This window comes from Colletotrichum higginsianum, chromosome 3 (assembly GCF_001672515.1).
Source record: "Colletotrichum higginsianum IMI 349063 chromosome 3, whole genome shotgun sequence".
In the NCBI taxonomy this organism is placed as follows: domain Eukaryota; kingdom Fungi; phylum Ascomycota; class Sordariomycetes; order Glomerellales; family Glomerellaceae; genus Colletotrichum; species Colletotrichum higginsianum.
The window spans coordinates 86,344-109,935 of NC_030956.1; the positions used below are offsets into that span (position 1 = coordinate 86,344).

The following is a 23,592-nucleotide window of genomic DNA, read 5'->3' on the forward strand; positions in this document are numbered from 1 at the left end:
GAAGGGATGGATTCTTCAATTCGTTGATGATAGCAGGGATTCAAGAATGATGTCTGCGCATTGCACACTGATTAATGCCCTCAGGTCGCCCATTTCCCCCTCAAATCAAGCCAACATCATTCAACTTCTCAAGCCACTATTATCGAAACCGTTTTGCAACACAAAACCAATACTATATCTCTCTGCTTTTAGGAACACTACATACTTTACTTCTACATTTATTTACATCATCCATGTTCACTCGTCCGCTGCTGTGATGTCTTTCTTCACTCTTTCCTGTCCGGAATATTTCCTTTTCAGATGCTGTACTTCCCTTATGTCTTACTTTGCTGCACAATGTTGCAGGCCTCTTCTACAGCTGGTACATCCCCGCTCCTCCATTTTAAATGAGTACATTCTTGTCCTACTTGGCAAAGTACAGTGCATTCCTGTCCTTGCCGTAAATTACAATGCATTCTTGTCAAGACGTAAACACGTTATGGGGGCCAAGACAGGCTTTTCTTGTTCAACAGTCCATCTTCTACCTAAAGTCGCAGGCTGCTTCCTGTTGCCTACTAAATATCTTTTCCTCGTCAACTCTGTGTTCTCTCTATGCATCCTCTTTAGAACATCATCAGACTCTTTGTAGACTACTACTACCTTGAGGCCCAGCATCTAATGCGATGGCGCCAACTGCAGCACTCGATTCGGCCAGTCTTCTCTGCATCACACCAGCATGTCTTAGCCTTGCTGCAGATATCCTTTTTAATCTTGCCCCTAACCACACAGAATTCGACCCATGCACGGATTTCGAAAAAGGTGCGTCAATCTCCTCGCCTTTTCTATCGTTTCTGTTACTGAGATGCCCCGTTTATTCCTGCTCTTACACTTGGACTCACCTTTTGTGAGGCGGTATTTTAATACAATGCAGGAGCTGACTTGCTTAACTGTCAGTGGCATGCGGTGGCTTTCAGGCAAAGAGCGCACCAACAGGTGGCTCAGCCTATGCAAGCACGTTCAACAGTGATTCAGTTAGAGCCGTTTTGAAGCACATTTTGGAAGAGCCCTACCCCTCAGAATCCGGCGTGGGATTCATCTCGGAGTCTTTGTCTGATGATCAGATCACTATTGACAAGGCCAATTTCAAGCTCATGACTGATGCCTACGATGCCTGTATGAACTACACTGCTGTTGAAGCTGCTGGGTTGGAGCCTCTGATCCAGCTCATTGACCACATCGTGGAGGCTTTCCCATCGAAATCGCCAAATGACTTGATCACCAAAGATGACGACTTGGGGAAAGTACTGCTCATTTTCGCCCAACACGCCATTCCCACATTCGAGATCATCCTCCCCCGGTGGGATGATACAAACCCTGTCAGTTTAATAATCCACGGCAACGCCCTTGGCTGGTGATCCGATGCAGATGTTGTCTGCCTGGGGAGACTCTAAACTGACTCTCGGCAGAACAGGACTATTATCACGGTCCTGCCCGCGGGCGGATCGCTGCTCAGCTTCGATGAAGATGATGACACCCTGGCAGAATACTTGGCCATCCAGGCGTCGGTGCTACAAGCGATTCATCCAGCAAATCTCACGGCTGCCGAAGCAAGCGATCTTGCTTTGAAGATCACGGAGTTCGAAGAGAATGCAGGTAGTCTGATCAATGACAGCAAGGACAGTCCAACCGTAAGTGAAGTGAAATGATGGCTGTCTTTTACCAGCATAGGAAACAAAACTAACGTGTTCCCTCAGTCTCCGCTGAAAAGGTTTACGTTGGATGAGGTGATCAGTGTGGCGCCCGAACTCGGTCACGATTTCATCATCAAGAACCTTTCTCCGCCCGACTATGTTCCCGAAGTATTGAATTTCGCCCCTGAGTACTTTGGCAACCTTTCTGCGTTGCTGGCAAACACTACTGCAGACACATTGCAGGGGTTCTTCGTCTGGAGGGCAGCAACGGCGTTTTCCACCATCGTCGAGGCCGACGTCACCGAGAAGCTCAACGACCTGAAGAGCACGTTCCAGGGCGAGGATCCGAACATGATCGGGCGTCGCCCGCGTTGGCGGCAGTGCGTGTCCCATATCGAGAACGGAATTGACTGGATTGAACTTTCCAACGGACTCGGGTGGATTCTCGGCCGCTTTTTCGTCGACAGGGCTTACACGAAAGAAGCCCGCGAGCTTACCACGGCTCTCTTGGCCACCATCAAGACCGAGTTCATCACTCGTCTAGCTGATAAGGATTGGCTATCAGCCGAAGTCAAGGAAACTGCCGAGGAGAAAGTTCATACCATTACAGACAAGATTGGCTATCCTGACAAATCCCCGGAAACCACCAACCCGCAAGATTTGGCCAATTATTATGGCGATCTTCGGATTGGCGACTCTTATTTCAACAACACAGTCGAAACCGCTGCCTGGTTTACTGCCAAATTGTGGTTGTGGCTCGACGAGCCTACCGATAAGGCAATATGGATCTTTAGCCCCTCGATAGTCAACGCTTTCTACTTCCCAGAATTCAACGACATCTTCATCCAAGCAGGAATCCAGCAGCAGCCTCTGTACGATGTTGGCTATCCATCATACATCAACTATGGCGGGATGGGAACGATACTTGGCCACGAACTGACCCACGGCTTTGACAACCAGGGCCATAACTACGCGCCTGATGGTTCCCTCACCAACTGGTTCGACGAGAGCAGCGAGAACGCTTTCAGTGATCGCGCCGAGTGCTTTGCGAAGCAGTACAGCGAGTTCTCTGTTGCGTCTCCGAACGGCACGCGCGTTTACGTCAATGGCAACGCCACGCTGGGGGAAAACATTGCCGACGCAGGCGGCTTGGCCAACTCCTTCGCAGCGTGGAAGCGCCAACAGGCCGACGGAAAAACCAACGACTGCGATCTCCCTGGCCTTGGCGGCTTCACGCACGAACAGCTCTTCTTCGTGAAGTATGCTCAGAGCTGGTGTCAAATCTCCGACTCCCGGGCCCTCGATGTCTGGCTCATCAACAATGACCCCCACTCGCCTGGCCCTGCACGTATCAAGGGTCCGCTAGACAACTCGGAAGATTTCAGGAAGGCCTTCAACTGCCCTGTGAAAGAGCCACGATGTGAGCTCTGGTGATGCGGGGAAACTAAACAAGCCACCCCAGTCGGATAATACTACAACCGCGTTCTTCATCTGGTCTTTTTCCTTTTCTTGATGCCTACAGAGTCGGGGTCTGTTAACTCTGGGTTTCTCGTCTAGTTATACAGTTATAATACATTTCAGACTTCAGTTGCAGAATGCAGACTTTGAAGTCGATAACAGCCACTCACTGGCCGCTTAGCAGGCCACCAGTCACAGGTGCAGCGTCATCGCCCCCATAGTTCGTTCGTTCACTCGAGTCTCGGAGCATCTGAGATGCCGCCGGCATGTTTCTACGCATTGACAATCCGGAGCTGAGCTCGGGGACAGCCCGAAAAGAGGATCACCCCGACGTTACCGAGGCTTCGTTGCACTTTTGATGACTTTCCAAAAACCTGTTATTGGTCGCTGTGGATCGAATAGGGGGTCTTTGGAACCCGCTGCAGCCAAGCTTCTGTCAGATCCCCTGCCCGGCAACCTCTTCCGATGCATAATGCCCCTGGCAGAGCCGTCTACGGAGTGGAGGGTAATTTCGCATCACGCACTTGTACGCTGGATCTGGCACGTTCAGCGGCCTTGGACACAAATGGGGAATCGCGCAAGCTGGTGGACAATGCCATGAAGGGGAAGCAACAGTGGATCATGGTTTTGCAATCAGGGAGATCTGCTTTGTATATGACTTGAACATGTCTCCTCCCACTCTGGCAACGGGCTTTGCTGCACCCTAACCTGTCATTCGTTGTATCGATCCAGTTGTCTGTCTCTCTCTCCATCTCCGCTCCGGCCATCTACCTGCCCATCATGCTTTTCAAGTCTACGCTAGCTCTCTCACTCGTCTTATCGGCAGACGCGTTCGCCGTTCGACGTGGCGCAAACGATTGGTCTGCCCCGACTGCTGCTGACCGTGCGTATTCTTTTTCTGTCTTGGGGTGTAATTCTATTCTTGGAGTCCACGCCGTTGACAAATAGCAGGCCGCAGCCCGTGTCCCATGGTCAACTCTCTCGCCAATCACGGCTACCTGCCTCGCACCGGGTTGAACATCTCTCTGGCAGATCTCATCGTTGGCTTTACTGCCGCTGTGAACTTGGATCCCGCCGCAACCACACTGGTTGGACAGAAGGCTCTCCTTACGTCCACCACCGGCAACAACGCCACCTTCAACCTGGACGACCTCAACACTCACGGAGGTAAGTCAACGAGCATATTTCTTTCCTTGACGGTTCGGAGCTGATTGCAGCGCCCTAGTCATCGAACATGATGGCAGTTTGAGCCGCAACGATATTTATTTTGGCGACAACCATTCCTTCAACCGAACCATTTGGGAGTCCGTGGCATCTCACTTCACCGAGCCGACAATCTCAATCCCCACTGCAGCAAAGGCCAGAAAGGCCCGTCTTCAGGCTGCCGCCAGTGTCAATCCGGAGTTCACCCTGACGGCCGATGGTGCTCAGTTCAGCTTTATTGAGACTGCTCTTTACCTCTCTGTGTTTGGCAACTTGGATAACGGCGATGCCAACACTGAATGGGTCAAGGTTCTCTTTGGTATGGTTTCCGTTGCATTCACTCTGTTGCTTATACTTACACACAATTTGCAGGAGAAGAGCGTTTGCCTTTCGCGGAAGGGTTTTCTAGGTCGACTTCGCCTATCACTGCAGCAGGAATTCTTGGCTTGGTTGGCAAGGTTGCGGTAGCAAGTGCCTAACGGTTGTATCCAGGCCATCGAATCTCGAACTAGTATTTGTAACCCAGCCAAGGCCCGGGGGGTAGCGCTGAAATGATATACCGAATGAAAAAATGAGTATCGAAAGTTTTGTGGGCAATGACAAAAACCCACCTCCTCCTAACCAGCAACATGTCTGAAGCGGTGATAGACTGCTAATTCAAATGCCATTTGAGGGTCCTCTTTTCTGTTCTTCAAACCTAGGTTAAATTGTAAGCATCCAGTGACTGGCTGCGATTGACTTCAATGGTTTCCATCGTCTATGGTGATGATTACAAATCGCAGTCACTGCAACAAGGCTCAGCTTGATGCGTTGAGGCTGTGAGTCCTGGGCAACTTCTGATATCAATGGCCAATTGTAAGCTCCCAGAAGCGTTTGTTTTTGCCTTCCTCAAAACACCACAAGCTGAACTAAGGCCGCGCGGCTCTTCCGAGAACGATTTCCAAGGTTTACAGACATGAGCTGCTGCGCAAACGCCTCGGCGGGCACCGATGTTTTGGCTCTGATCGATTGCGTACGCGCATTCGTTACTGCAGCATAGCCACGCGAAAGTCCTCAACCTCGGCACGAGTGAAACAACTCAAGGCCACAGTCAGTTTCCAGCGTGCCTGTCCTGGCCAATGCGCGCGCCCTGGACTCATTCAGAAGAGGTGGCAAGTGATAGCAACACCTTTCGATGGTCTGACGTTGTGTCCGAGCTTAACTGTCAGCTCCGTCGAAACACGTGAAGCGCCAGATGCCGAGGACCTGGATTCGGATGAAACTATATATGCCGAGCAGGACGCAACTACAAGTACTTCACAGCTTTGTTTCTCCCTTGAGGCAATCGAATACGCGGGTTGAGGCTTTGTTTACCTTTGTTCCACCATGTCTTCTACCACCACGACCACGGCTCCCCCAGCCGTACGCATCCAAAGGACGGATCCCATGAAGTCGACATGGAGACGAGGCGACCGACGTACATGGAAAATTGGCAACTGGATCATCGAGCGACTTGGGTTGTACCACGATGAGCTGGACCAGCCGGCACCCGTCCACACCAAACAAGATGCTGTGCCATATGTCCCACATTGGCAATACCATCGGTGGATTCTTCTCCATGCGACTATCCCCCTCCTCATTCACCAGGCGTTCGTGTCCATGACGGGATGGACCATTCATCCACTGGCAGCCTTTGTATATTATAGTTTTGCCATCAAAGTCATCGCCATTCACCAAATCAACACCATGCGGGGACTCGGGCAGCGCTATGGCTACCTCGACGGTGACAAACACGAACGCGACGGCGTGCCGGATCAAAGCGTCAAAGCGGTCCTGGAGTCCCTCATCTCGACAGCGACGTTCAGGTCAATGATGGCCGTCATCTTGGCGTACCGAAGTCACGAGTCGCCCATGACGGTCAACTGGAAGCTTCTGCCATTGGAGATCGGGCTCTACGGCGTGGTGCTCGACTTCTGGTTTTACTGGTACCATCGCCTCATGCACGAGGTTGATTCCTTGTGGAAGTATCACCGGACTCACCACTTGGCCAAACACCCGAACCCTCTGTTGACTCTGTTTGCGGATAGTGAACAAGAGTTCTTCGACATTGCTTTCATTCCCTTTTTGACTTGGGCGACTCTCCGGCTCCTTGGACTGCCGATGGGCTTTTACGACTGGTGGTTCTGTCAAGAATACGTCATCTTCACCGAGTTGATTGGGCACAGTGGACTGCGCATCTATGCCACAACTCCGACTCCCTTTGCGAGGCCTCTGCAGTGGCTTGGGTGTGAGCTGGTTCTGGAGGATCATGACCTGCATCATCGAAAGGGGTGGAAAACCAGTGGGAATTACGGCAAACACACGAGACTGTGGGACCGTATCTTCGGGACTTGCATGGAGCGGATAGAATGTGCAGACGGCGCCGCGGACTACACGAACACGGTGGTGATACCTCTGCTCTAAGATTGCGAAGTTGTAGATCGGGATATCAAATTGTTTCGACAAGGTCAGGAAGTTGGTTGGGGTTCAGTCAGCTTGGGTATTGGAAAGACTGCTTGATTGATCATGATGCTTTTTGGCTCAAAAACAGGGGTTTGGTAGCTGATGGCTCGGCGTGTAGATCCAGAGTCGTTTCAATCAATGATAGTTTACATGGGTCCGAATACTTTAAATCAGCCTTCATGATCGTCATGTAGAAACATGTTCAAACCAAGAGCCGATCAAGCTTTCTAAAGCTACAAGATGGGTAAGCGAACCCATTGCAAATAAACCGCAATCTCATTGCAATGGCCGTATCCAGCATTCACGTTGGAAAGCATTACATCGTATGCTACATCTCTGCCTGCCTGTTCAGTGCATTAGAGTTGACAGACGCACTCCCTTACCTTATTGCTCTAGGCCCCCTAACTCAGTCTGGGATCCATAGCAGAGCTCAGACAGCGGCAGGGCTTGGCGGAACTCAGTAACACACACCCCGCTGACACAGGGGTTCACCCCGGCTCGCAGTGGTACACAGTGAGGACTCCCACTGAGGACTCTCACTGAGGACTCTCACTGAGGACTCTCACTGAGGACACCAACACGGGGTTCAGGTGCGGATGTTCGGCAAACCCAAGAGGGTCTCTCTCTCACTGAGGACTCAACCAAGGAAATCGGGCGCGGATATTCGGCAACCTCATAGCGGTCTACAACCTGTTTCCCCAATAAAAACGTGTTGAAAAATCGCAATAAAAAAACAAAAAAAAAACCATTTGGGGGCATCTTAGTGGCCTCAACCACGTGACTCCACCTCAGTTTGGCATGCAGGCTTTTCTTTGTGTTACTTTTTTCCTTTGGCTGACGTGAGCTCCGCCGTTGGCTCCGACTCCTATCATAACTCCGAGCATGCGATCCGAGCAGACTTGATCGATGTTGGTCTTCAGACTTATAAGTCTTTGCAACCCGCGTTGAAGAGTGACTATACCGCCAGAATCCCATCATTGCGAGAGAGAAAAAAGGAAAGGAAAAAAGAGCCTTTCCACTATCATGTCATCCAACACGACTTCATGGTTGACGCGGCTTGCCGAGGAGAGTGGCTTCACCTCCATTCTTGGGTCCTGTCGCGACACCAAGGTGCTCTGCCTTCAGCGTTTCGTCCGGCTCTTCGCCTACGGGGCGTCTTTCCTCATTCTCGTTCACTTCCTCTCCAGTCTCGGGTTCTCCGATGAGCGAATCGGCCTGTTCATGACGCTTACGCTTCTCGGGGATGTCGTCATCAGCTTCTTGCTGACTGCAATCACCGACCAGGTCGGCCGGAGAAAGATCCTCGCAGCGGGCGCCATCTTGATGGTCATGAGCGGCCTGGTCTTCTCGTGGTCTGGCAACTACTGGGTTCTCGTCGCCGCCAGTATCGTCGGTGTCATCAGTCCAAGCGGCAATGAGATCGGTCCGTTCCGCGCCGTGGAGGAGTCGATCCTCGCCCAGCTCACCGACCGAGAGAAGCGAAGCGACATCTTTGCCTGGTACACACTGTTCGGCACCGCGGGCGCAGCTCTGGGTACACTTACCTGTGGCTGGGTTGTCCAGGCTCTCGAGAACGCCAAATCTTGGACTCAGCACGAATCATATAGAGTCGTTTTCCTCATCTATGCGGGGCTCGGGCTCTTGAAGTTGATGCTCATCTTCAGCCTCACTTCTGGCGTTGAAGTAGCGGACAGTTCAGTTGTCCGGACAAGTGGAGAAAGACAACAGCTCCTCGCCGACGACTCAGACGGCCAACAAGAGAACCGCCCTCGAAGCTCAACGGACGAAAGACGGCCAACGCCGACACTCCTCGAGCGGTTACGGGCCTTGGTGCCCTACATATCTCCGTTATCCCGCTCCATCTTGTTTCGACTGCTCCTTTTGTTCTGCATCGATTCTTTTGCCTCCGGCATGGCGTCCCCGTCGTGGCTCACCTATTTCTTCACCACGGTACACTCGCTCCAACCCGGATCGCTGGGCACGCTTTTCCTGGTGACGAATCTCCTCGCCACCATCTCGAACCTCGCCGCACTTCCTCTCGCACGCCGTCTCGGGCCGCTCAAGACCATGGTCTTCACTCATTTGCCTTCGGCTGTCTTCCTGTCGATGATACCACTGCCCTCGCCAGGTCCTGTAGGAACTTGGGCTGCTATGGGGTTTCTGTCCTTGAGAGCTTGCACGCAGAGTATGGACCAAGCACCGAGACAAGCCTTCCTCGCCGCGGCAGTCCTTCCAAGCGAGAGAACGGCCGTTCTAGGCGTGGTGAACATCATCAAAACGCTCGCGCAAGCAGGCGGTATTGGCTCTGCCGGTTTTCTCTCCGGGAAGCATCTCTGGGTGGTGGTACTTTCGGGGGCGGGAGTTCTGAAGGCGTGTTATGATCTTTTGATGCTCGGCATGTTCCTGGGGCTCAAGGATCGGGAAGCGAGCAGCGCAAAGTCCCGCTCACGAGATGAGGAAGAATCTTGAGGGAACCGGTGAAAGCCAACGGTTTGTCGGAAACACATAGATTGCTTAGCAACAAGGGTTACCGTAGTTGAAGACATGACTATCAAGCAAGGCTAGTCCGACCGTTTCACTCCCTCCTTTTTGACGATTGCTTCGAGTTTGGGCAGTTCAAACTTTCTGTAGGAGAGCTCATCCAGCAACCACTCCCCGAAGAGCAGCCTGACAAACCAGACTGTTCCAGCCATACCGCCGGCCCAGAACCAGTTTCTGGCACCACCAAGCCAGCCGCCCAGCCAGCCTTCGCCTTTCAAGGCCTCCGCGACAAGTTGCTGGGCAAACTCCTCGGTTGAGACAGTCGCGTTGTTTTGAGAAAACGTCAGGCGCTTGATGTACACGTCTTTGGCCCGAGCATAGAGGGAGTTGGGCGGCAGCTCGCGGTTGAGCTTGGCGATCTGGCTCTTGACGGTTCCGGTCATGGAGACCATGACACGGACACCAAAAGGACGCAGCTCCTGGCGAAGAGTGCGGCTGTAGGAGTTCAGGGCTCCTTTGGTCGCCGTGTACACCGAACCGAAGACGTAGGGCGAGATGGAAGAAAGGCTGCTGATCATGATGATGAGGCCTCGAGCTGGGATCAACAGGGGTACAAAAGCCTGGACCATGGCCATGACACCGAACACGTTCGTCTCAAATGTCTGTCGAACCTCGTCCATGTCGATATCGGTAGCCGGTACGGTGTGGGTCAGACCTCTGCCGAATCATCAGAAAACGGCTCGTTAAGTAACATCCAAAGACTTTTTTTTTGCAATACAGCCAACTAATGGTAGGTCGCTCCGGGGGACTCCTGGCACTCTCGGATCGGGAACGAACTTACGCGTTGTTGACGAGAAAGTCGAGACGACCTCCCGTCAGCTCTGTAATATCCTTCTTGCAGGCGGCGATGCTCTCGGCGTTCGTCACATCAAGCGGAAGGGTCGTCAGGCCCAGGTCGCTCAAGTCTTTGAGCACTTCGGGCCGACGGGCTGTTGCGATGACGTGGAGTCCTGGCCACGAGGTTACTGTAAGTATGTATATACATATGGACGTCGCCAACTGCAGTGAGTTGTGGTTAGGAGATCCGAATGCTCATGGGCAGCTCACCTTTGGCATGAAACTCCTTGGCCAAGGCGTGGCCGATTCCCCCCGGGGTGCAGCTGTTGCGGGTAGCACGTCAGCACACACTAAAGACTTACGTTACGGCATATTTCTTGCAGCGAGTCAGGGACGAGGCCGCCTGTCACAAGTCTTGGTTGGGGCTTACCCGGTGATCAACACCGTCTTCATGTTTGCTGGGATGCCCATCTTGACTCTGGTGCGAATGTTTCTCAGGGTATGGAGGACGACAAAGGAGCTTGGGGCGATAGGGCGAGCGTTTTCAAGGTAAAACAGCTCAGGAGGGCACTCGGACTCTCTCTCTCTCTCTCTGACCAAGATTCCGAGGTAAGACGGTTTTCACAGCCCAAGAAAGACATGTGGATCGTGCGTGCATGGCTGCCCTGCGATCCGCGGACTTCCGCTCAACATTCCGCGAACCCCGGTCCATCTCTTAGTCATCAGCGAGAACGCAAAAGCAAAGAACGCAAGGCAAAAAAATCCACACGCGCAACACACGGCGGCGCAGCATCTCCTCCTTCTTGGTTGACTTGGCTAGCCGACGTGTCGTCTGCTGCCATTGTGGGCAAAGAGATGCTCGGGAACAAAGATTTTCCGTTTTCCAACAGTTAGGGATTGGGCATCGGGCATACTACTGTCCATAAGCTCAAGTTTCAAATTGCGAAAGCTTTTCTTCACAACGAAGTCACCTACAGCAGACCGAGCTATCAAAAACACTCGCTGGACAAAATCCCGAAGTACAGTTTGACATATGGACCTCAGGGACTACATCGGGAGGTAAACAACACGGCCTTAATTGTTGCCATCAACCGAAGTGATGACAAGGCCATCCGCGGAGTATCGGCTTTGCTGTGGCGGCTGTATTCAGCAACGCGTATCCTCTCGCCATTCCGCGTATCCCACCGGGTCTGAATACATCGCCTGTAGACCTCTCACTTCCCTCAAAGTTCAAAGATTCTCTACTTTTATCCCAAAAATGGACGATTCTTAAGCTCCTGATTGGACAAAACAGTTCTTGGCAGCACTTTTTGGTTGGAAACCTCCGCCCTTGGCAAAAATGAAGTTCCACTCGAACCCGATGGAAGAGGCACGCATTTTAGAGTTGGCATTCGAGAAAAGACGTCACCTTTGGGAACGAACAAACTCGTCGCGTCATGTGTCCCCTGCCATCTGTGTTTCCCCGCACTCTTCAAGGCGGGGGAAGCTTTGGGGATCGGTTGCACCGAGACTCTGCCAACTACATGTACCGACGACAGATTGCGGGGTTAGCAGACCACAGTACAGGTACAGGAACTGGATGTTGTCAGGGAGCTTGGTTCATCCCATGAGTCAAGCTAGTGCTCCATTATGTTTTGCCTCAGATGGTACAGAGTAGAGAAGGCTTGAGAGTGTAAGATAATTATGATTTCGCTCTCTCGCTGGGTATGCTGAGTCCTACCAAGTACGCATGCCCAACTACCTGAAGAACCAATCTCTCAGGCGGTCTCATTTCAGAGAAGAGGCTCCTCCAACTGCGCGTCGTGCGTGCGTGCGTTGACTAAGGTGATCCGGTGTTACTCCGCCATTGCTCTGCCATAGGCCAATAGCGACATTGCGATCAACACCCGATCACAAGTGCCGCTCGCCATGTTGATCCATCCCCCTTGTCAGTCCGGGGACCCCGCAAGCTAAACGGCCCGTCTCCAAAAACCACGTCTTGCAGTACGAGCTGGGGAGTCGCAACGAGCTAGTTACCTCTTCTACGGCACAGCTTTGACCGAGCTGGCTCGCCTGGTGCCTCGGGCGTTGACAGTAAGATGGAGCTCTTTGCAGTCCTAAGCACGACATGACGGGTAAAAGACAGCCGAAGGCCCCATCAAAGTGTCGAGCACGAGGTTATAGAGTTTTCTAGTATATAGGTTGACATAGCTACGCAAATGAAGAGACCAGAAAAGCTCACGGGCAACACATCCACCACCATATTCATCAGCACATTTGTGCAAGCCTAGTGCAGTTCCATCATCGCCATGGCCGTGTCGATTTCTCAGGTGACCTTCGAACACCATCGACTGGCCTTCGGCATTGCCGAGTCGGAACCGCGTATCTCGTGGCGGTTCGACGGCAATGCTGTTGACTGGGAACAGAGCGCCTACGACGTTGAGATCTCCAGAGGCAGAGATGGCTCTTCCAACATCCACAAGTTCAACTCGTCCACGTCGCTGCTCGTGCCCTGGCCCGAGCAAGCCCTCCAGACGGCAGAACAAGCCACTGTGAGAGCTCGCGCCCACGGCAAGCCCGGCCAGCCATCCACCCCCTGGTCCGACTGGGTCACGGTTGAGACAGGGCTCCTTGACTCCAGCGACTGGGCCGGTGCCGTTCCCATCGCGGCCGACAGAGAGACCGAAGTTGACGCTCCCAAACGCCCGATATACTTCAGAAAATCCTTCCCGGTGGGCGCCAACGTCACCCGCGCTCGTCTGTACATCACAGCCTTGGGGATCTACGAGGCCGAAATCAACGGCAGGAGAGTTGGAGACTACGTTCTGGCGCCTGGTTGGCAATCGTACAACTACCGCCATGTATACGACGCATACGACGTCACGGAACTTGTCACCAGCGGAGAAAACGCCATAGGTGTTGCCGTCGGCGAAGGCTGGTTCTCCGGACGGCTGAGCTACGGCGGCGGTGTCCGAAACAACTATGGCGACACCATTGGCCTTCTCTCTCTTCTTGTCGTGACCCTTGACGACGGGAGTGTGGTCAAAGTACCGACCGACCCGACCTGGCAAGCAAACACAGGCCCCGTGGTGTCATCCGAGATCTACAACGGCGAACATTATGACTCGACACTCGAGGCGGCCGTTGAAGGGTGGTCCTCCGCAGCATTCGAGGCCAACAACTGGTTGTCAGTCAAGGAGTTGCCCGCACTGAAGGGCGAGTTGGTTCCGCCAGATGGCCCCCCCGTCAGAAGAATCGAGGAGAGGAAACCCGAGTCTATTTTTGAGTCCCCTTCCGGCAAAACCATCATCGACTTTGGCCAGAACCTGGTAGGTTGGCTTCGACTCACGGTCTCGGGACCCAGTGGGACAAACATCACGCTTCACCACGCCGAAGTCTTGGAAGACGGAGAGCTCGCCCTGCGGCCGCTCAGAGTCGCCACCGCTGCCGACTCCCTCATCTTGCACGGGAACGGCAACCAGACTTGGGAGCCGCGCTTCACTTTCCACGGATTCCGCTACGCCCAGATTGACGGATGGCCTCAGGAGACCCCGTTGACTGCGGAATCCGTCACCGCAGTGGTTGTCCACAGCGACATGGAACAGACTGGGTGGTTCGAATGCTCGAATCCACTGCTGAACAAGTTCCATCACAACGTGCGATGGTCTATGAAGGGCAACTTTCTGTCGATCCCCACCGATTGTCCGCAACGTGACGAGCGGCTTGGGTGGACCGGCGACGCGCACGCCTTCGCTCCGACAGCAAACTATCTCTACGACGCGGCCGGCTTTTGGAAGGGTTGGCACAAGGACATTTGGTCCGAGATGCAACGCAATGGTTCCATGGTCGTGCCTTTCACCATCCCTACGATTCCCCCGAACGATCCAGCGATGCCGGCTGCGGTGTGGGGTGATGTTGCAGTCGCCAATCCCTTCAACATCTACCAAGCCTTTGGTGATGTTGCCCTCCTGGAAGAGCAGTATCTCCAGTCTCAGGCATGGATCGACACAGGAATCAGTCGCAACGAGGTTGGCCTGTGGAACCGGAGTTCGTTCCAGTTCGCCGACTGGCTTGACCCGAAGGCCCCCTCTGAAGCCCCGGGCAACGCTACGACGGCGAAACATTTGGTTGCTGATGCGTACCTCATCCACATGACCGAGTTTCTTGCCAACATGTCAGCAGCCCTTGGCCGTGGCGAAGCAGCGGCCAAGTACAGAGCTCAGCGGGACAACTTGACGGCAGCATTCCATGATGCCTGGGTTCAGGATGGCGCCCTCGCCAACGAGACGCAGACGGCGTACGCCATGGCCCTCAACTTTGGCCTCTTCACAGACGAAGCGCAACGTTCGGCTGCCGCCGAGAAACTGCGGCAGATCGTCGCGGACAACGACTACCTCGTCGGTACTGGCTTTGCCGGCACTCCTCCGTTGGGCTTCGCCCTCCGAGACATTGGTGCTACCGAGGACTTTTACCGCATGCTTCTTCAGACACGCGTGCCCTCGTGGCTGTATCAGGTTGTCCAGAACGGCACGACCACATGGGAGCGATGGGACAGTCTTCTCGCAAACGGCACAGTCAACCCTGGCGAGATGACCAGTTTCAATCACTACGCATTCGGCTCGGTTGCGAACTGGATGCATCAAGTCATCGGCGGCATTGCACCCGCGGAGCCTGGCTGGAAGCGCATCACCGTTGCCCCGGTTCCCGGTGGTAACATCACCAGCGCCAACTCGAAGTACATCAGCCCTTACGGGGAGGTCAAGGTCCAGTGGTGGTTTGAGAAGAATGCCGAGGAGAACGCTGCACATCGCAATGGGTTCCACCTGAATGTCGAGATTCCGCCTAACACAAAGGCTGACATCACGTTGCCCAACGGAGGGGAGACACAAGAAGTCGGGTCTGGTTATTACGAGTTCCATGATCCAAGCTACCAGTTGGCTTGATTTCAGACGCCGGGCAAGGTGCTTGGACGGAGATTCGAAGGAGCAATACCATTTACTGTAATGATCTATTGGCATTGCAATGATGAGGGTTGATATTTTACTTTTGAAATCAAATGAACGAACAGGCAGAAGCCATGAGGTAGTCATAATCTAATGAAAACCTAAAATACGAATAAGGCCGTGTTTGTAAAACAAAAAAGCCTGAATGTTTCCGCCATGCAGGAATAGTGAGACCATTTTGAATCAGTAGACATTTAGACGCCTGACTTTGGGAGAAGTTGTTGGCAAACTTGTTGATTCAACTAATCTTCTTGTTACATACATGATAGCCTCCGCGCAACATCTCTGTCACTTTGAACTATTCTCCGCTTCATTGCTTTACTATGTGCTCCTACTTGGCTGTGAATCGAACATATCTGCTTTGGACCGAACCTATATTCGACCGGCCTGTCTGGCTGGCTCAAGCCTACATGGGCAAGTAGGACTCGTCGGCGCTCGTCTCAGCTCGCCTCATAGGGAGGTAAGACTCATCCGCACTCGTCTCAGCTCGCTTCATGGGCAAGTAGGACTCATCCGCGCTCGTCTCAGCTCGCTTCATGGGCAAGTAGGACTCATCCGCGCTCGTCTCGGCTCGCTTCATGGGGAGGTATGACTCGTCGGCACTGGTATCGGCTCGCTTCATGGGCAAGTAAGACTCATCCGCGCTTGTCTCGGCCCGTCTCATGGGAAGATAGGACTCGTCGGCACTGGTCTCGGCTCGCTTCATTGGGAGGTATGACTCGTCGGCACTCGTCTCGGCCCGTCTCATGGGAAGATAGGACTCATCAGCGTTGGTTTGAGCTGTTTATAGTCAGTAAAAGCCAGCACAAACCTGAAGTGTTTGGCTCACCATGGCCGGAATGAGGGATAGTAGGCAAAGATGCAACACAGGCCGTCAAGGCCATCACAATAATGGTTGCCCTCATTTTGTTTGGAGTCGGACTTGATTTGGTGACTTGTAAGGATTAAACGTCGTACTTGTGCGTTTCAAGTGTGAACAGGTCCAAAGGTCTCTGAATTTGAAGGCGGTGGACTGGTTGATATGCTCACTGATCTGGCTGTAAAACCCATCCCCTAGATCACAAGTCCAGAAGGTGGGCAACACCAGAGGAATCCAAGTTTGAAAAGTGCTCGTAGGAGAAGAATCCTTGCCTGCTAATGCAGCCGATCAAAAAGGCAGGTGACATCGTCAGTAAACAGATCGTACTGTCACGATTATAACACACACACACACACACACACACACACACACATCTCACAGGTGTAGCTCCAGATTCATGTTGAACTTACGGGATTCCACATGGTGGCCAAACAAGAAACGTCGGGCATGAAGGATTCGAGTTAGCATCCATTAGCCCTCATGCATGGTCTAACCACTGAGAGTGCGATTCATGGAGTGCTCTCTGTACTGACCTTCCACTTCGACTTTAGCTCAATGCCCCGCAACTGGGAGGATTCAAGTTGCATGCAAGAGAAGAAGCAACCCGACAGATTATGACTGTTCGCAAGCGATAACGTGAGCGACTCGGAATCGGCGGGTTTTGGCTTTACAGTAATTTTGAGGTGGTTTCTGTCAAGGCATTCCATGTCTACTAGGGCCTGGCTGCTCTCGTCATAAGTGCAGAGTGGTGTGATGACATCGAACTACTCAGCCGGCTGGGTGTTTGGCAAGCTGCACCACAACGTTGCAATCCACCTAATCCTCACTTGTTATGGAATACACCGGTTCCTTGTTCTTTCCCGCTCTTGTAGTGGGGTTTTCCAATGCTTGATCTGACGAAGTCTCGCTCGGAGGGGGTGTGTGGGCGAGGACGACGAGGTGGCAACGTTGTGGTGGGCCAGGATTGGGTCGTCCGGACTCGGGGGAGGGAATCATCGGCTGGGTTTGCATCTGGTTGGCGGGAAACCTTGCCGGCTTGGTTTTTATCTGTTCCTTTAGGATCCGAATGCACCGCTAGATGTTGTGCATCTTCCTGTCAGTGGAAGTCCAGGCTTCGTTAGCCAGACGTAAGCGCAGAACGCCATCCAAGATAAGATCACCGCAAAGATGCAGACCTTCCACTTGCGGTGAGAAGGATGAGGAGATGGGGTCATTCATCGTACTAGCCGCACTTTTGAAATGTCTCCGCCGCCATGCTTGTGGTCACTGGTCGGGCTCGAAGATGTCAAGACGCCCCTCACACAGTCCTCACATGCAGACCGGCAAGAAAAGACCCAGCTGCCAATCCATATCTGGGAGTTAGGGGTCTGCTGTTTTCTCCGTGTGTCCGAGGAAGGAATCCCTCCATGACTTCTTGATATCGGGCTTTTGTTCTTGTCAATCATCAAAGATCCTTGGCTCATTCTTCCACCTGGATTATTCGCATTATTGCCGTCTTGATTCCCCAAACCATTGTCGTCACTCTGGTGCAAAGTCCAAACATACTTCTGACTGGTAACAAATATGGGCAGACACAACAAAGAATACTCGCCCGTCTACTCTGACGAGAGGTCAGCGACCAGCCTAGAGGATGTCGAGGTCGAACTTGCGGCAGCCCAGGAGCGGCAGCCATCAAGACTCTCCAAGCTTGGGCTCTGGGCTGTCCACGCTGCATTTATGATCGTCTACACGTCGATATTCATCGTTTCGATGTATCAGAAGAACACAGTCTCTGGGGTTTTCAGCCTATTAGATTGTGGGCCTCACACTATCAATGTTGCCTTTGGGGGGACTAACTGAAGGACACAGCACCACCGAACGCCATTGGCGATAAGACACATCTTGAAGTCTTTCCGATCCAGGGGCCGCCCCATGGAAAATACACGGGAGAACCGAGGCCTGAGGTAGACCAGGCGTGGAAAGACTTGTTGCAGTGTAGGCAATCCCGAAGTCATCCACTCGAGAAGTCCGTCCACTGACCCGTAACATGGAGACAACAACATCAGAGTATCAGAGGACTGGGTAAACCGTTGGGGTCGGGAGCACGAAGCTGTAAAGCTTCCCGACGGTGGCTATCTTGGCATGCTGAGTGTCTTCCATGAGCTTCACTGCATTGTGAGCATTGCGCAGTCTCTGGGAAAGGGAGAGGCAAAGTTGGACAGAGCTAACCAACCGACTCGGGCAGAAACGCCTCTACCAGACACTGTCTCCAGATTACTACTTCCCCAACGCGACCGAGCGAGAGATTGCGACGAACCGGGAGCACAACCGTAAGTCGCCTGCTGACTGAGACTGAGACTGCCGGCGATCGATTGCTGAACCATGCCCCGTGCGACACAGAGCACTGCCTCGAGGTCCTCCGAATGGGTGCGGCCTGTCGTGGCGACATTTCCATCATCACTCACATGTGGACCGACATTGATGCGCAGCCCATCGTCAACCAGACGGCGCCACACCAGTGTGTTGACTTCGACAAGGTGATGGAGTACTCCCGTGACAACACCGTAGACGTGTATCAGGAGGACTACATCGTCCACCCCAAGTTCGGTAAGTCAACAAGCTGCACCACATCATTCGAGCACAGGCTGATTAGGGGACAGGCCCATCATTCCCTAAGGGAAACAGTATCAAGCCTTTCAAGGGGCAGGAAATGGGACATCACCACTAAGGGTCGAGCCTTGCTTGTTTGTGGCCAGGAAAAAAGGGATGGACATGTAGAGTATTGAAGTACACTCAACCCAGCCCTTGGAATGATTTGCTTCAGATCGGTTGGTGACGCGTTTAACTTAAATACTTTAAAAGTGAATGCCACGATCGACGGCTGGGAGGAGGAACAACAGGCGGTTTCAGTAGCAGTGATATCGTTTAATAAGCAAGCTGAATGAAACCCCTAGTCAGGTTTATCATATTGGGAGAAACCTCTGCAGGTATGCAAGAATACAACCAAGTTTGCAACTCTTAAGGGTTGATACCACCAGTTTGTTCCCGTCATAGTACCTAGGTAGGTAGATATGGGGACCGACGGGTGGTTCCACCCCCACACCGAAGGCTATCCAATTCTGCTTATCTATTGGCTTCTGACCGGTGGTCACGTGGTGCCGAAATGTCTGCATCGCCGCCAGAAGGAGAGAAAAAAAAAAGTTCTCTGAACCCGATCGAGCTTCGCATCCACCGCCAAAACGATCAAGCCGACCACCCTCTATTCCGCCGGAAACAAGACGCCTTCCTTCGCAACATCAACAACCTCTTCCACACCCCCAGTCTTTTCGTTCCAAGATGCATTTGATGTACACCCTCGACGAGGCGGGCAACCGCGTCTACACCCTCAAGAAGGTGGTTGACGGCAAGGTCACCAAGTCCGCCCACCCTGCGCGTTTCTCCCCCGACGACAAGTGGTCGCGCCAGCGTGTGACGCTGAAGCGCCGCTTCAACCTGCTCCTCACCCAGCAGAGTGAGTCCCCCACGATTCGTTTTCCAGAGATTGAACAGCCACTAACACACGACTCGTAGAGCCCGAGTAAATTTGTACTTCACGCAGTCTCGGCGAACCCAAAACCAAACCACGATACTCGCTCTGCCGCGATACCTTCCCTCGAACACAATACACATTATGCGTTGATACCATTGCGACTTGTGCGAAACGAGGAAGGGGGACACGGCATGGCGCGGCACAGAGGGTGAGGGAGGAGTGGGAGAGAGGGAGGAAGAGCAACGATATCTGGGCTGCGCAAAGCTCAAGACCCGTAGATGCAAAATGAGGCTCTGGTTCACACAAAAGAAGAAAACGGCGTTGGGGGGGAAGGCTTTGCATTCATGAGGGAAATCGGAGTCTCATTACTCGGTCCATGTTGCGATAGACGCTCTGCGATTCGAAAAAAACAAAAGAACCCTGAGCGGCGCATCTAAAATTCAAACCTTGTCTATTTTTCTTCCCATTGTCCGTCCATCCAGTCATTTCGTCCATCATCGAGGGCTTTCCCCCCCTCCATCCCTTCCCCCCCTTTTGAGAGTTTGTAATGGTATCATATGAACATCAGCCTCGGCCTCGCCGCTATGCCCCTTCACTCTTCTTTTTATCTCCTCTTACGTCCGTTGATATTTCTACCCGGACCCAGCCTGACCTTTCCGTTGGCACTTTGCCGGTCACCGGTAAGAATGCTCGGCAAGTAGTCCTCGTCCATGAGGTCCCTCCGCCGAGCGCGCTGGTTTTCGCCCACGGCCTTCTCGTACTCCTTCTGGTCCTCTGCAAAGATGAGGTTCGTGCCCCAGTTGTTCTTACCTCCGGCGTGCTTGGCAAGCTTGCCGCTGGCCGTGCCGGCCACGGGCTTGGGGATGCTGAAGACGTTGCCTCTCTTGTTCCACTGGAAGTTGCGCTTCAGGTGGATCTTGAAGGTGCCATCCTCCTCCGTCGTGCACGATGTGCGGGTCAGGGTGGCCTGCCCGCAGCTAGGGCAGAACTGTCTGTCCATCTTCTTGCAGACCTGGAAGCACCCGTGGCATCGCAGCACCCAGGTCTTGAGCTGGGTGATGCGAGCCATGGACGGCGACAACAGGTTGAGGCCGATCCTCAGGGCGACGTTTTGCATGGCGTAATCGGAGGTGAGGATGCCGACCTTGACATCGATGGCGGGGGCCGTCGGCTGGAGCAGCTTGCTGTCCTTCTCCTTGTGCTTCTTGACGTTGGACGGCGTGATCCAGCCGTCCTCCGAGTCTGAACCTTCACCCTGCGCCTCGTTGGCGTCGGCGACACTGGAGATGACGGGCTCGGACGTTGTCTTGTCGTCCACCTCGAGCTTGCTCATGTCTTGTGTAATCTCTGCCGCCGCCGCCGCCGCATCCACATCCACATCCGCATCCGCTGCATCCGACGACGAGGCTTCCGCCGTCGCATTCTGCTGGTTTTCGCGCTGCGTCGCTTCGGCGCTCTGTTCAAGGGAGATGCCCTCGGATGGCTGGGCCGGCTCGGCAACGGCGTCGCCTTCGGTGGAAGGCCCCTCTTGGGACTCGACCTCGGCACCAGCCTCGGGCTTCGCTTCCGGGGCCTCGCTGCTGCTTGCCGGCGCATTTGTGCTGGTGTCGTCGACGCGCTGGCCCGGCTCTTTCCTCAGTCTCTGGTCGCCTCCGTTCTTCTCGAGCTCGAGCTCGTAGGTCAGGGCAAGCAGGTGCAAATCGGGCCTGCTGAGAACCTCGAGGTCGCCGGAGCGGCGGGCAAAGTTGGAAACAAACTTGATGCTGTCGGGGCGGGGGCTGCGGATCTTGACGAAGGGCATGAGGGTGGTCTCGACTCGGGTGCGGGTGTTGACGTCGCGGATTTCGTCGATGATGGAGGGGAGCATGTACAGCTCGTCGGCCTGGGCGAGGAGGGTGCTGACGGGAGGGTCGTTCTTGATCAACGGGCCGGTATCGAGGACGAGGGCGTGGATGGGCTTGCGCTCTCCGGGGGCCGTCGGGCTCGCAACCGCCGGGGCAGCGGCCACGGAATCATTTGACATGATGGCGGGATTTGCGTTTGCAGATGAATTCGTGGGTATGGGAACAATCCGGCGCAGAACAAACAGAATACACAAAAAATCCGTGTCAAGGAACCGCAGTCGAAACACTTTCTGAACCGTATCCTTGGGTAAGCGAAAAGGCGATGCGGCGAATGATTTTGAGTGCAACGGGAAATTTCTCTATCGCGGGGTTGTGGTGGGGTACTTTTTTTTTCGATAGGGACTTGACTACCTGTATCTTCCCTCCCTTCCCCAACCCACTCACTAAGGTACTTCGCTCGGTCAACGCCATCAGCTCCTCCTCACCCTAAGCCGCCTTTACTCACCGAACTGTGTTCACCGAGGTCGCTACTGCGGAGCCTGGTCCGAACCACTGTTCCGAAGGTACTGCGGCGGCGTCGACTTAACCTAGCTGTTTTCCAACTTTCCCTCGCTTTTACATCGTCTGTCTTTGAACTAGGTAATTCATTAAACAAGAGTCTGCCTCACATCATCTTGCAACAAGTGATTTATGATGCTATACAGATACGGGCCATGGGAAACTTGATGTTTGCCTGAAAGGATGCCAAGGTATTACCGAAAACTTCATGTCAAACTCTGGCAGCTTCCCCCTTTCCTTCATCCACTGCACAAAGCGTTTGGATAATCCCCACTGCCATAAAAGTAAGTTGCTTACATCCACATGCACCTCTTCTATCCATTCAACGACTGTGGGTTGCGCCTCATGTCTCGAGGTTCTCATAGGATGGATTTTCTGCCGGGACCGTGGAAAACACCATCCATCATCACAACCTTGGAAACTCTGTTCTTGGCATCATTCGCTCCTCCACAATCACTACAGAGCGAGCGAAGATGGTCTTTGCAGCGTTCTGCGACAAAACCGTGCACCCGCCAAGCACAGTCGGCTGTCGGGAATGGTTTGGGATGTGCTCTGTACTCATTCGAGCCCTCGTCCGTCCGTGCATGCGTGTGTCAAAACTGAAGATCCCAGGGCTTCCAAACGACACAACAAAAAGAAAAACAACTGGACAACGTCGTTCTAGCGGCCCGTGTCATTGGTGGAAGCATGATTGCGTGCGAATCGTCAAAACGACGTCTTTTCGAATGGCGCGGAGGGGCTTCGTTTGTTGGTTTAGACGTCGTTGGATCATGTGCATGTCATATCAATCAAGAGCGGCTATCGGCTCCGGCTCTCGGGATGTTCTGCATCCGAGAGCCGCGGTCGAGCAGACATGTGAGTCCTGAGTGCGAAAGTCTTTCGGCATTATTGTATTGTGTACCAGTGTCACCATGGTCACTGAACAATAAGATCCCGGGAGGTTTCCCTCTCCTCTGTCATATTTCATTCGGTTTTGAAGCACTCGGCTTACTGGGTTATTGTTGTTCCATTTAGAGCAACGTACTTCGAGCTGTTTGTGCAGCGTGTAAGCCATCCAAAGCCAAGAGATGGCCGACAGCCGTCGAACATCCCGGAAAGGCGCCCGGTGGATGGTCCTCCATCTGGCACAAATCTTTTTCTTCACCGTACATGTTGACACAGCTCACGAAATGTGGAACTTGGCCTTGTCGAATTGGATCCCGAGTCTGCCGCCGCCGCTGTTGAATCACCCAAGTTCATTTGCGTTCCCTCGCTTTCAGATGCAACCATCAAAGACGACGCAACAAGACTCGGATGTCTCGCAAGGTTCCTCCATTTTGCCGCGACCCGTAAGGCTTAACCTAACCTACACTACGGGGGCGTGTAAACCACCAAAGATCAGGCAAACTCACGCCCCGTCATTCCCCCGGAGAGATTTTCGGGGGGCGCTGCATTGGGGCCGACAGGGGGCTCTCACGCTCTCACCCCACTGATGCTCAGCAGATGCCGAATTGAAGTCGCTCGCTCGAGGAGCAGCTCAAGACCATCGCCGACGCCCCCCGGCTACTACTACTACTACTACTACTACTACTACTACTACTCTACTAGTACTACTGACTCCTCCTGTGCGTGACTGACCGACTGATCCAATGTGGCCTTGCTTGGCCTTGCTTAGCCTTCCTTGGCTTGGCCTTTGTGATGAAAACACACCGCGTCTGGGGGAGAAAAACGT

General features: G+C 53.4%; 10 protein-coding genes across 10 annotated transcripts; 7 read left to right on the plus strand and 3 right to left on the minus strand.

Moving 5' to 3' along the window:
• Positions 1–662: 662 nt before the first annotated feature.
• Positions 663–3,104, plus strand: CH63R_03567 (Endothelin-converting enzyme 1; the record flags this gene model as incomplete). The annotated part of the gene is made up of 4 exons (XM_018298542.1): positions 663–798; positions 934–1,355; positions 1,446–1,667; positions 1,734–3,104. 4 exons carry the CDS (start codon positions 663–665, stop codon positions 3,102–3,104), a joined length of 2,151 nt encoding a protein of 716 aa, XP_018159788.1.
• A 992-nt stretch (positions 3,105–4,096) lies between these two features.
• CH63R_03568 (Chloroperoxidase) lies at positions 4,097–4,810 on the plus strand (the record flags this gene model as incomplete). The annotated part of the gene is made up of 3 exons (XM_018298543.1): positions 4,097–4,295; positions 4,354–4,650; positions 4,767–4,810. The coding sequence occupies 3 exons, from the start codon at positions 4,097–4,099 to the stop codon at positions 4,808–4,810; spliced, it is 540 nt and encodes a 179-aa protein (XP_018159789.1).
• Positions 4,811–5,696: 886 nt separating this feature from the next.
• On the plus strand, positions 5,697–6,773 carry CH63R_03569 (Fatty acid hydroxylase; the record flags this gene model as incomplete). The annotated part of the gene is made up of 1 exon (XM_018298544.1): positions 5,697–6,773. The coding sequence occupies one exon, from the start codon at positions 5,697–5,699 to the stop codon at positions 6,771–6,773; it is 1,077 nt and encodes a 358-aa protein (XP_018159790.1).
• A 1,062-nt stretch (positions 6,774–7,835) lies between these two features.
• Positions 7,836–9,281, plus strand: CH63R_03570 (Major facilitator superfamily transporter; the record flags this gene model as incomplete). Its single annotated transcript, XM_018298545.1, has 1 exon — positions 7,836–9,281. The coding sequence occupies one exon, from the start codon at positions 7,836–7,838 to the stop codon at positions 9,279–9,281; it is 1,446 nt and encodes a 481-aa protein (XP_018159791.1).
• A 92-nt stretch (positions 9,282–9,373) lies between these two features.
• Positions 9,374–10,601, minus strand: CH63R_03571 (Short-chain dehydrogenase; the record flags this gene model as incomplete). Its single annotated transcript, XM_018298546.1, has 4 exons — positions 9,374–10,010; positions 10,135–10,318; positions 10,401–10,453; positions 10,561–10,601. 4 exons carry the CDS (start codon positions 10,599–10,601, stop codon positions 9,374–9,376), a joined length of 915 nt encoding a protein of 304 aa, XP_018159792.1.
• Positions 10,602–12,418: 1,817 nt separating this feature from the next.
• Positions 12,419–15,052, plus strand: CH63R_03572 (Alpha-l-rhamnosidase; the record flags this gene model as incomplete). Its single annotated transcript, XM_018298547.1, has 1 exon — positions 12,419–15,052. The coding sequence occupies one exon, from the start codon at positions 12,419–12,421 to the stop codon at positions 15,050–15,052; it is 2,634 nt and encodes an 877-aa protein (XP_018159793.1).
• Positions 15,053–15,518: 466 nt separating this feature from the next.
• CH63R_03573 (Internalin) lies at positions 15,519–16,017 on the minus strand (the record flags this gene model as incomplete). The annotated part of the gene is made up of 2 exons (XM_018298548.1): positions 15,519–15,892; positions 15,942–16,017. 2 exons carry the CDS (start codon positions 16,015–16,017, stop codon positions 15,519–15,521), a joined length of 450 nt encoding a protein of 149 aa, XP_018159794.1.
• A 1,517-nt stretch (positions 16,018–17,534) lies between these two features.
• CH63R_03574 (Tat pathway signal sequence) lies at positions 17,535–18,678 on the plus strand (the record flags this gene model as incomplete). Its single annotated transcript, XM_018298549.1, has 6 exons — positions 17,535–17,766; positions 17,820–17,976; positions 18,017–18,125; positions 18,196–18,280; positions 18,351–18,557; positions 18,611–18,678. The coding sequence occupies 6 exons, from the start codon at positions 17,535–17,537 to the stop codon at positions 18,676–18,678; spliced, it is 858 nt and encodes a 285-aa protein (XP_018159795.1).
• Positions 18,679–19,286: 608 nt separating this feature from the next.
• On the plus strand, positions 19,287–19,531 carry CH63R_03575 (H/ACA ribonucleoprotein complex subunit 3; the record flags this gene model as incomplete). The annotated part of the gene is made up of 2 exons (XM_018298550.1): positions 19,287–19,461; positions 19,521–19,531. 2 exons carry the CDS (start codon positions 19,287–19,289, stop codon positions 19,529–19,531), a joined length of 186 nt encoding a protein of 61 aa, XP_018159796.1.
• Positions 19,532–20,083: 552 nt separating this feature from the next.
• On the minus strand, positions 20,084–21,502 carry CH63R_03576 (20s-pre-rrna d-site endonuclease nob1; the record flags this gene model as incomplete). Its single annotated transcript, XM_018298551.1, has 1 exon — positions 20,084–21,502. One exon carries the CDS (start codon positions 21,500–21,502, stop codon positions 20,084–20,086), a length of 1,419 nt encoding a protein of 472 aa, XP_018159797.1.
• Between the last annotated feature and the right edge of the window lie 2,090 nt (positions 21,503–23,592).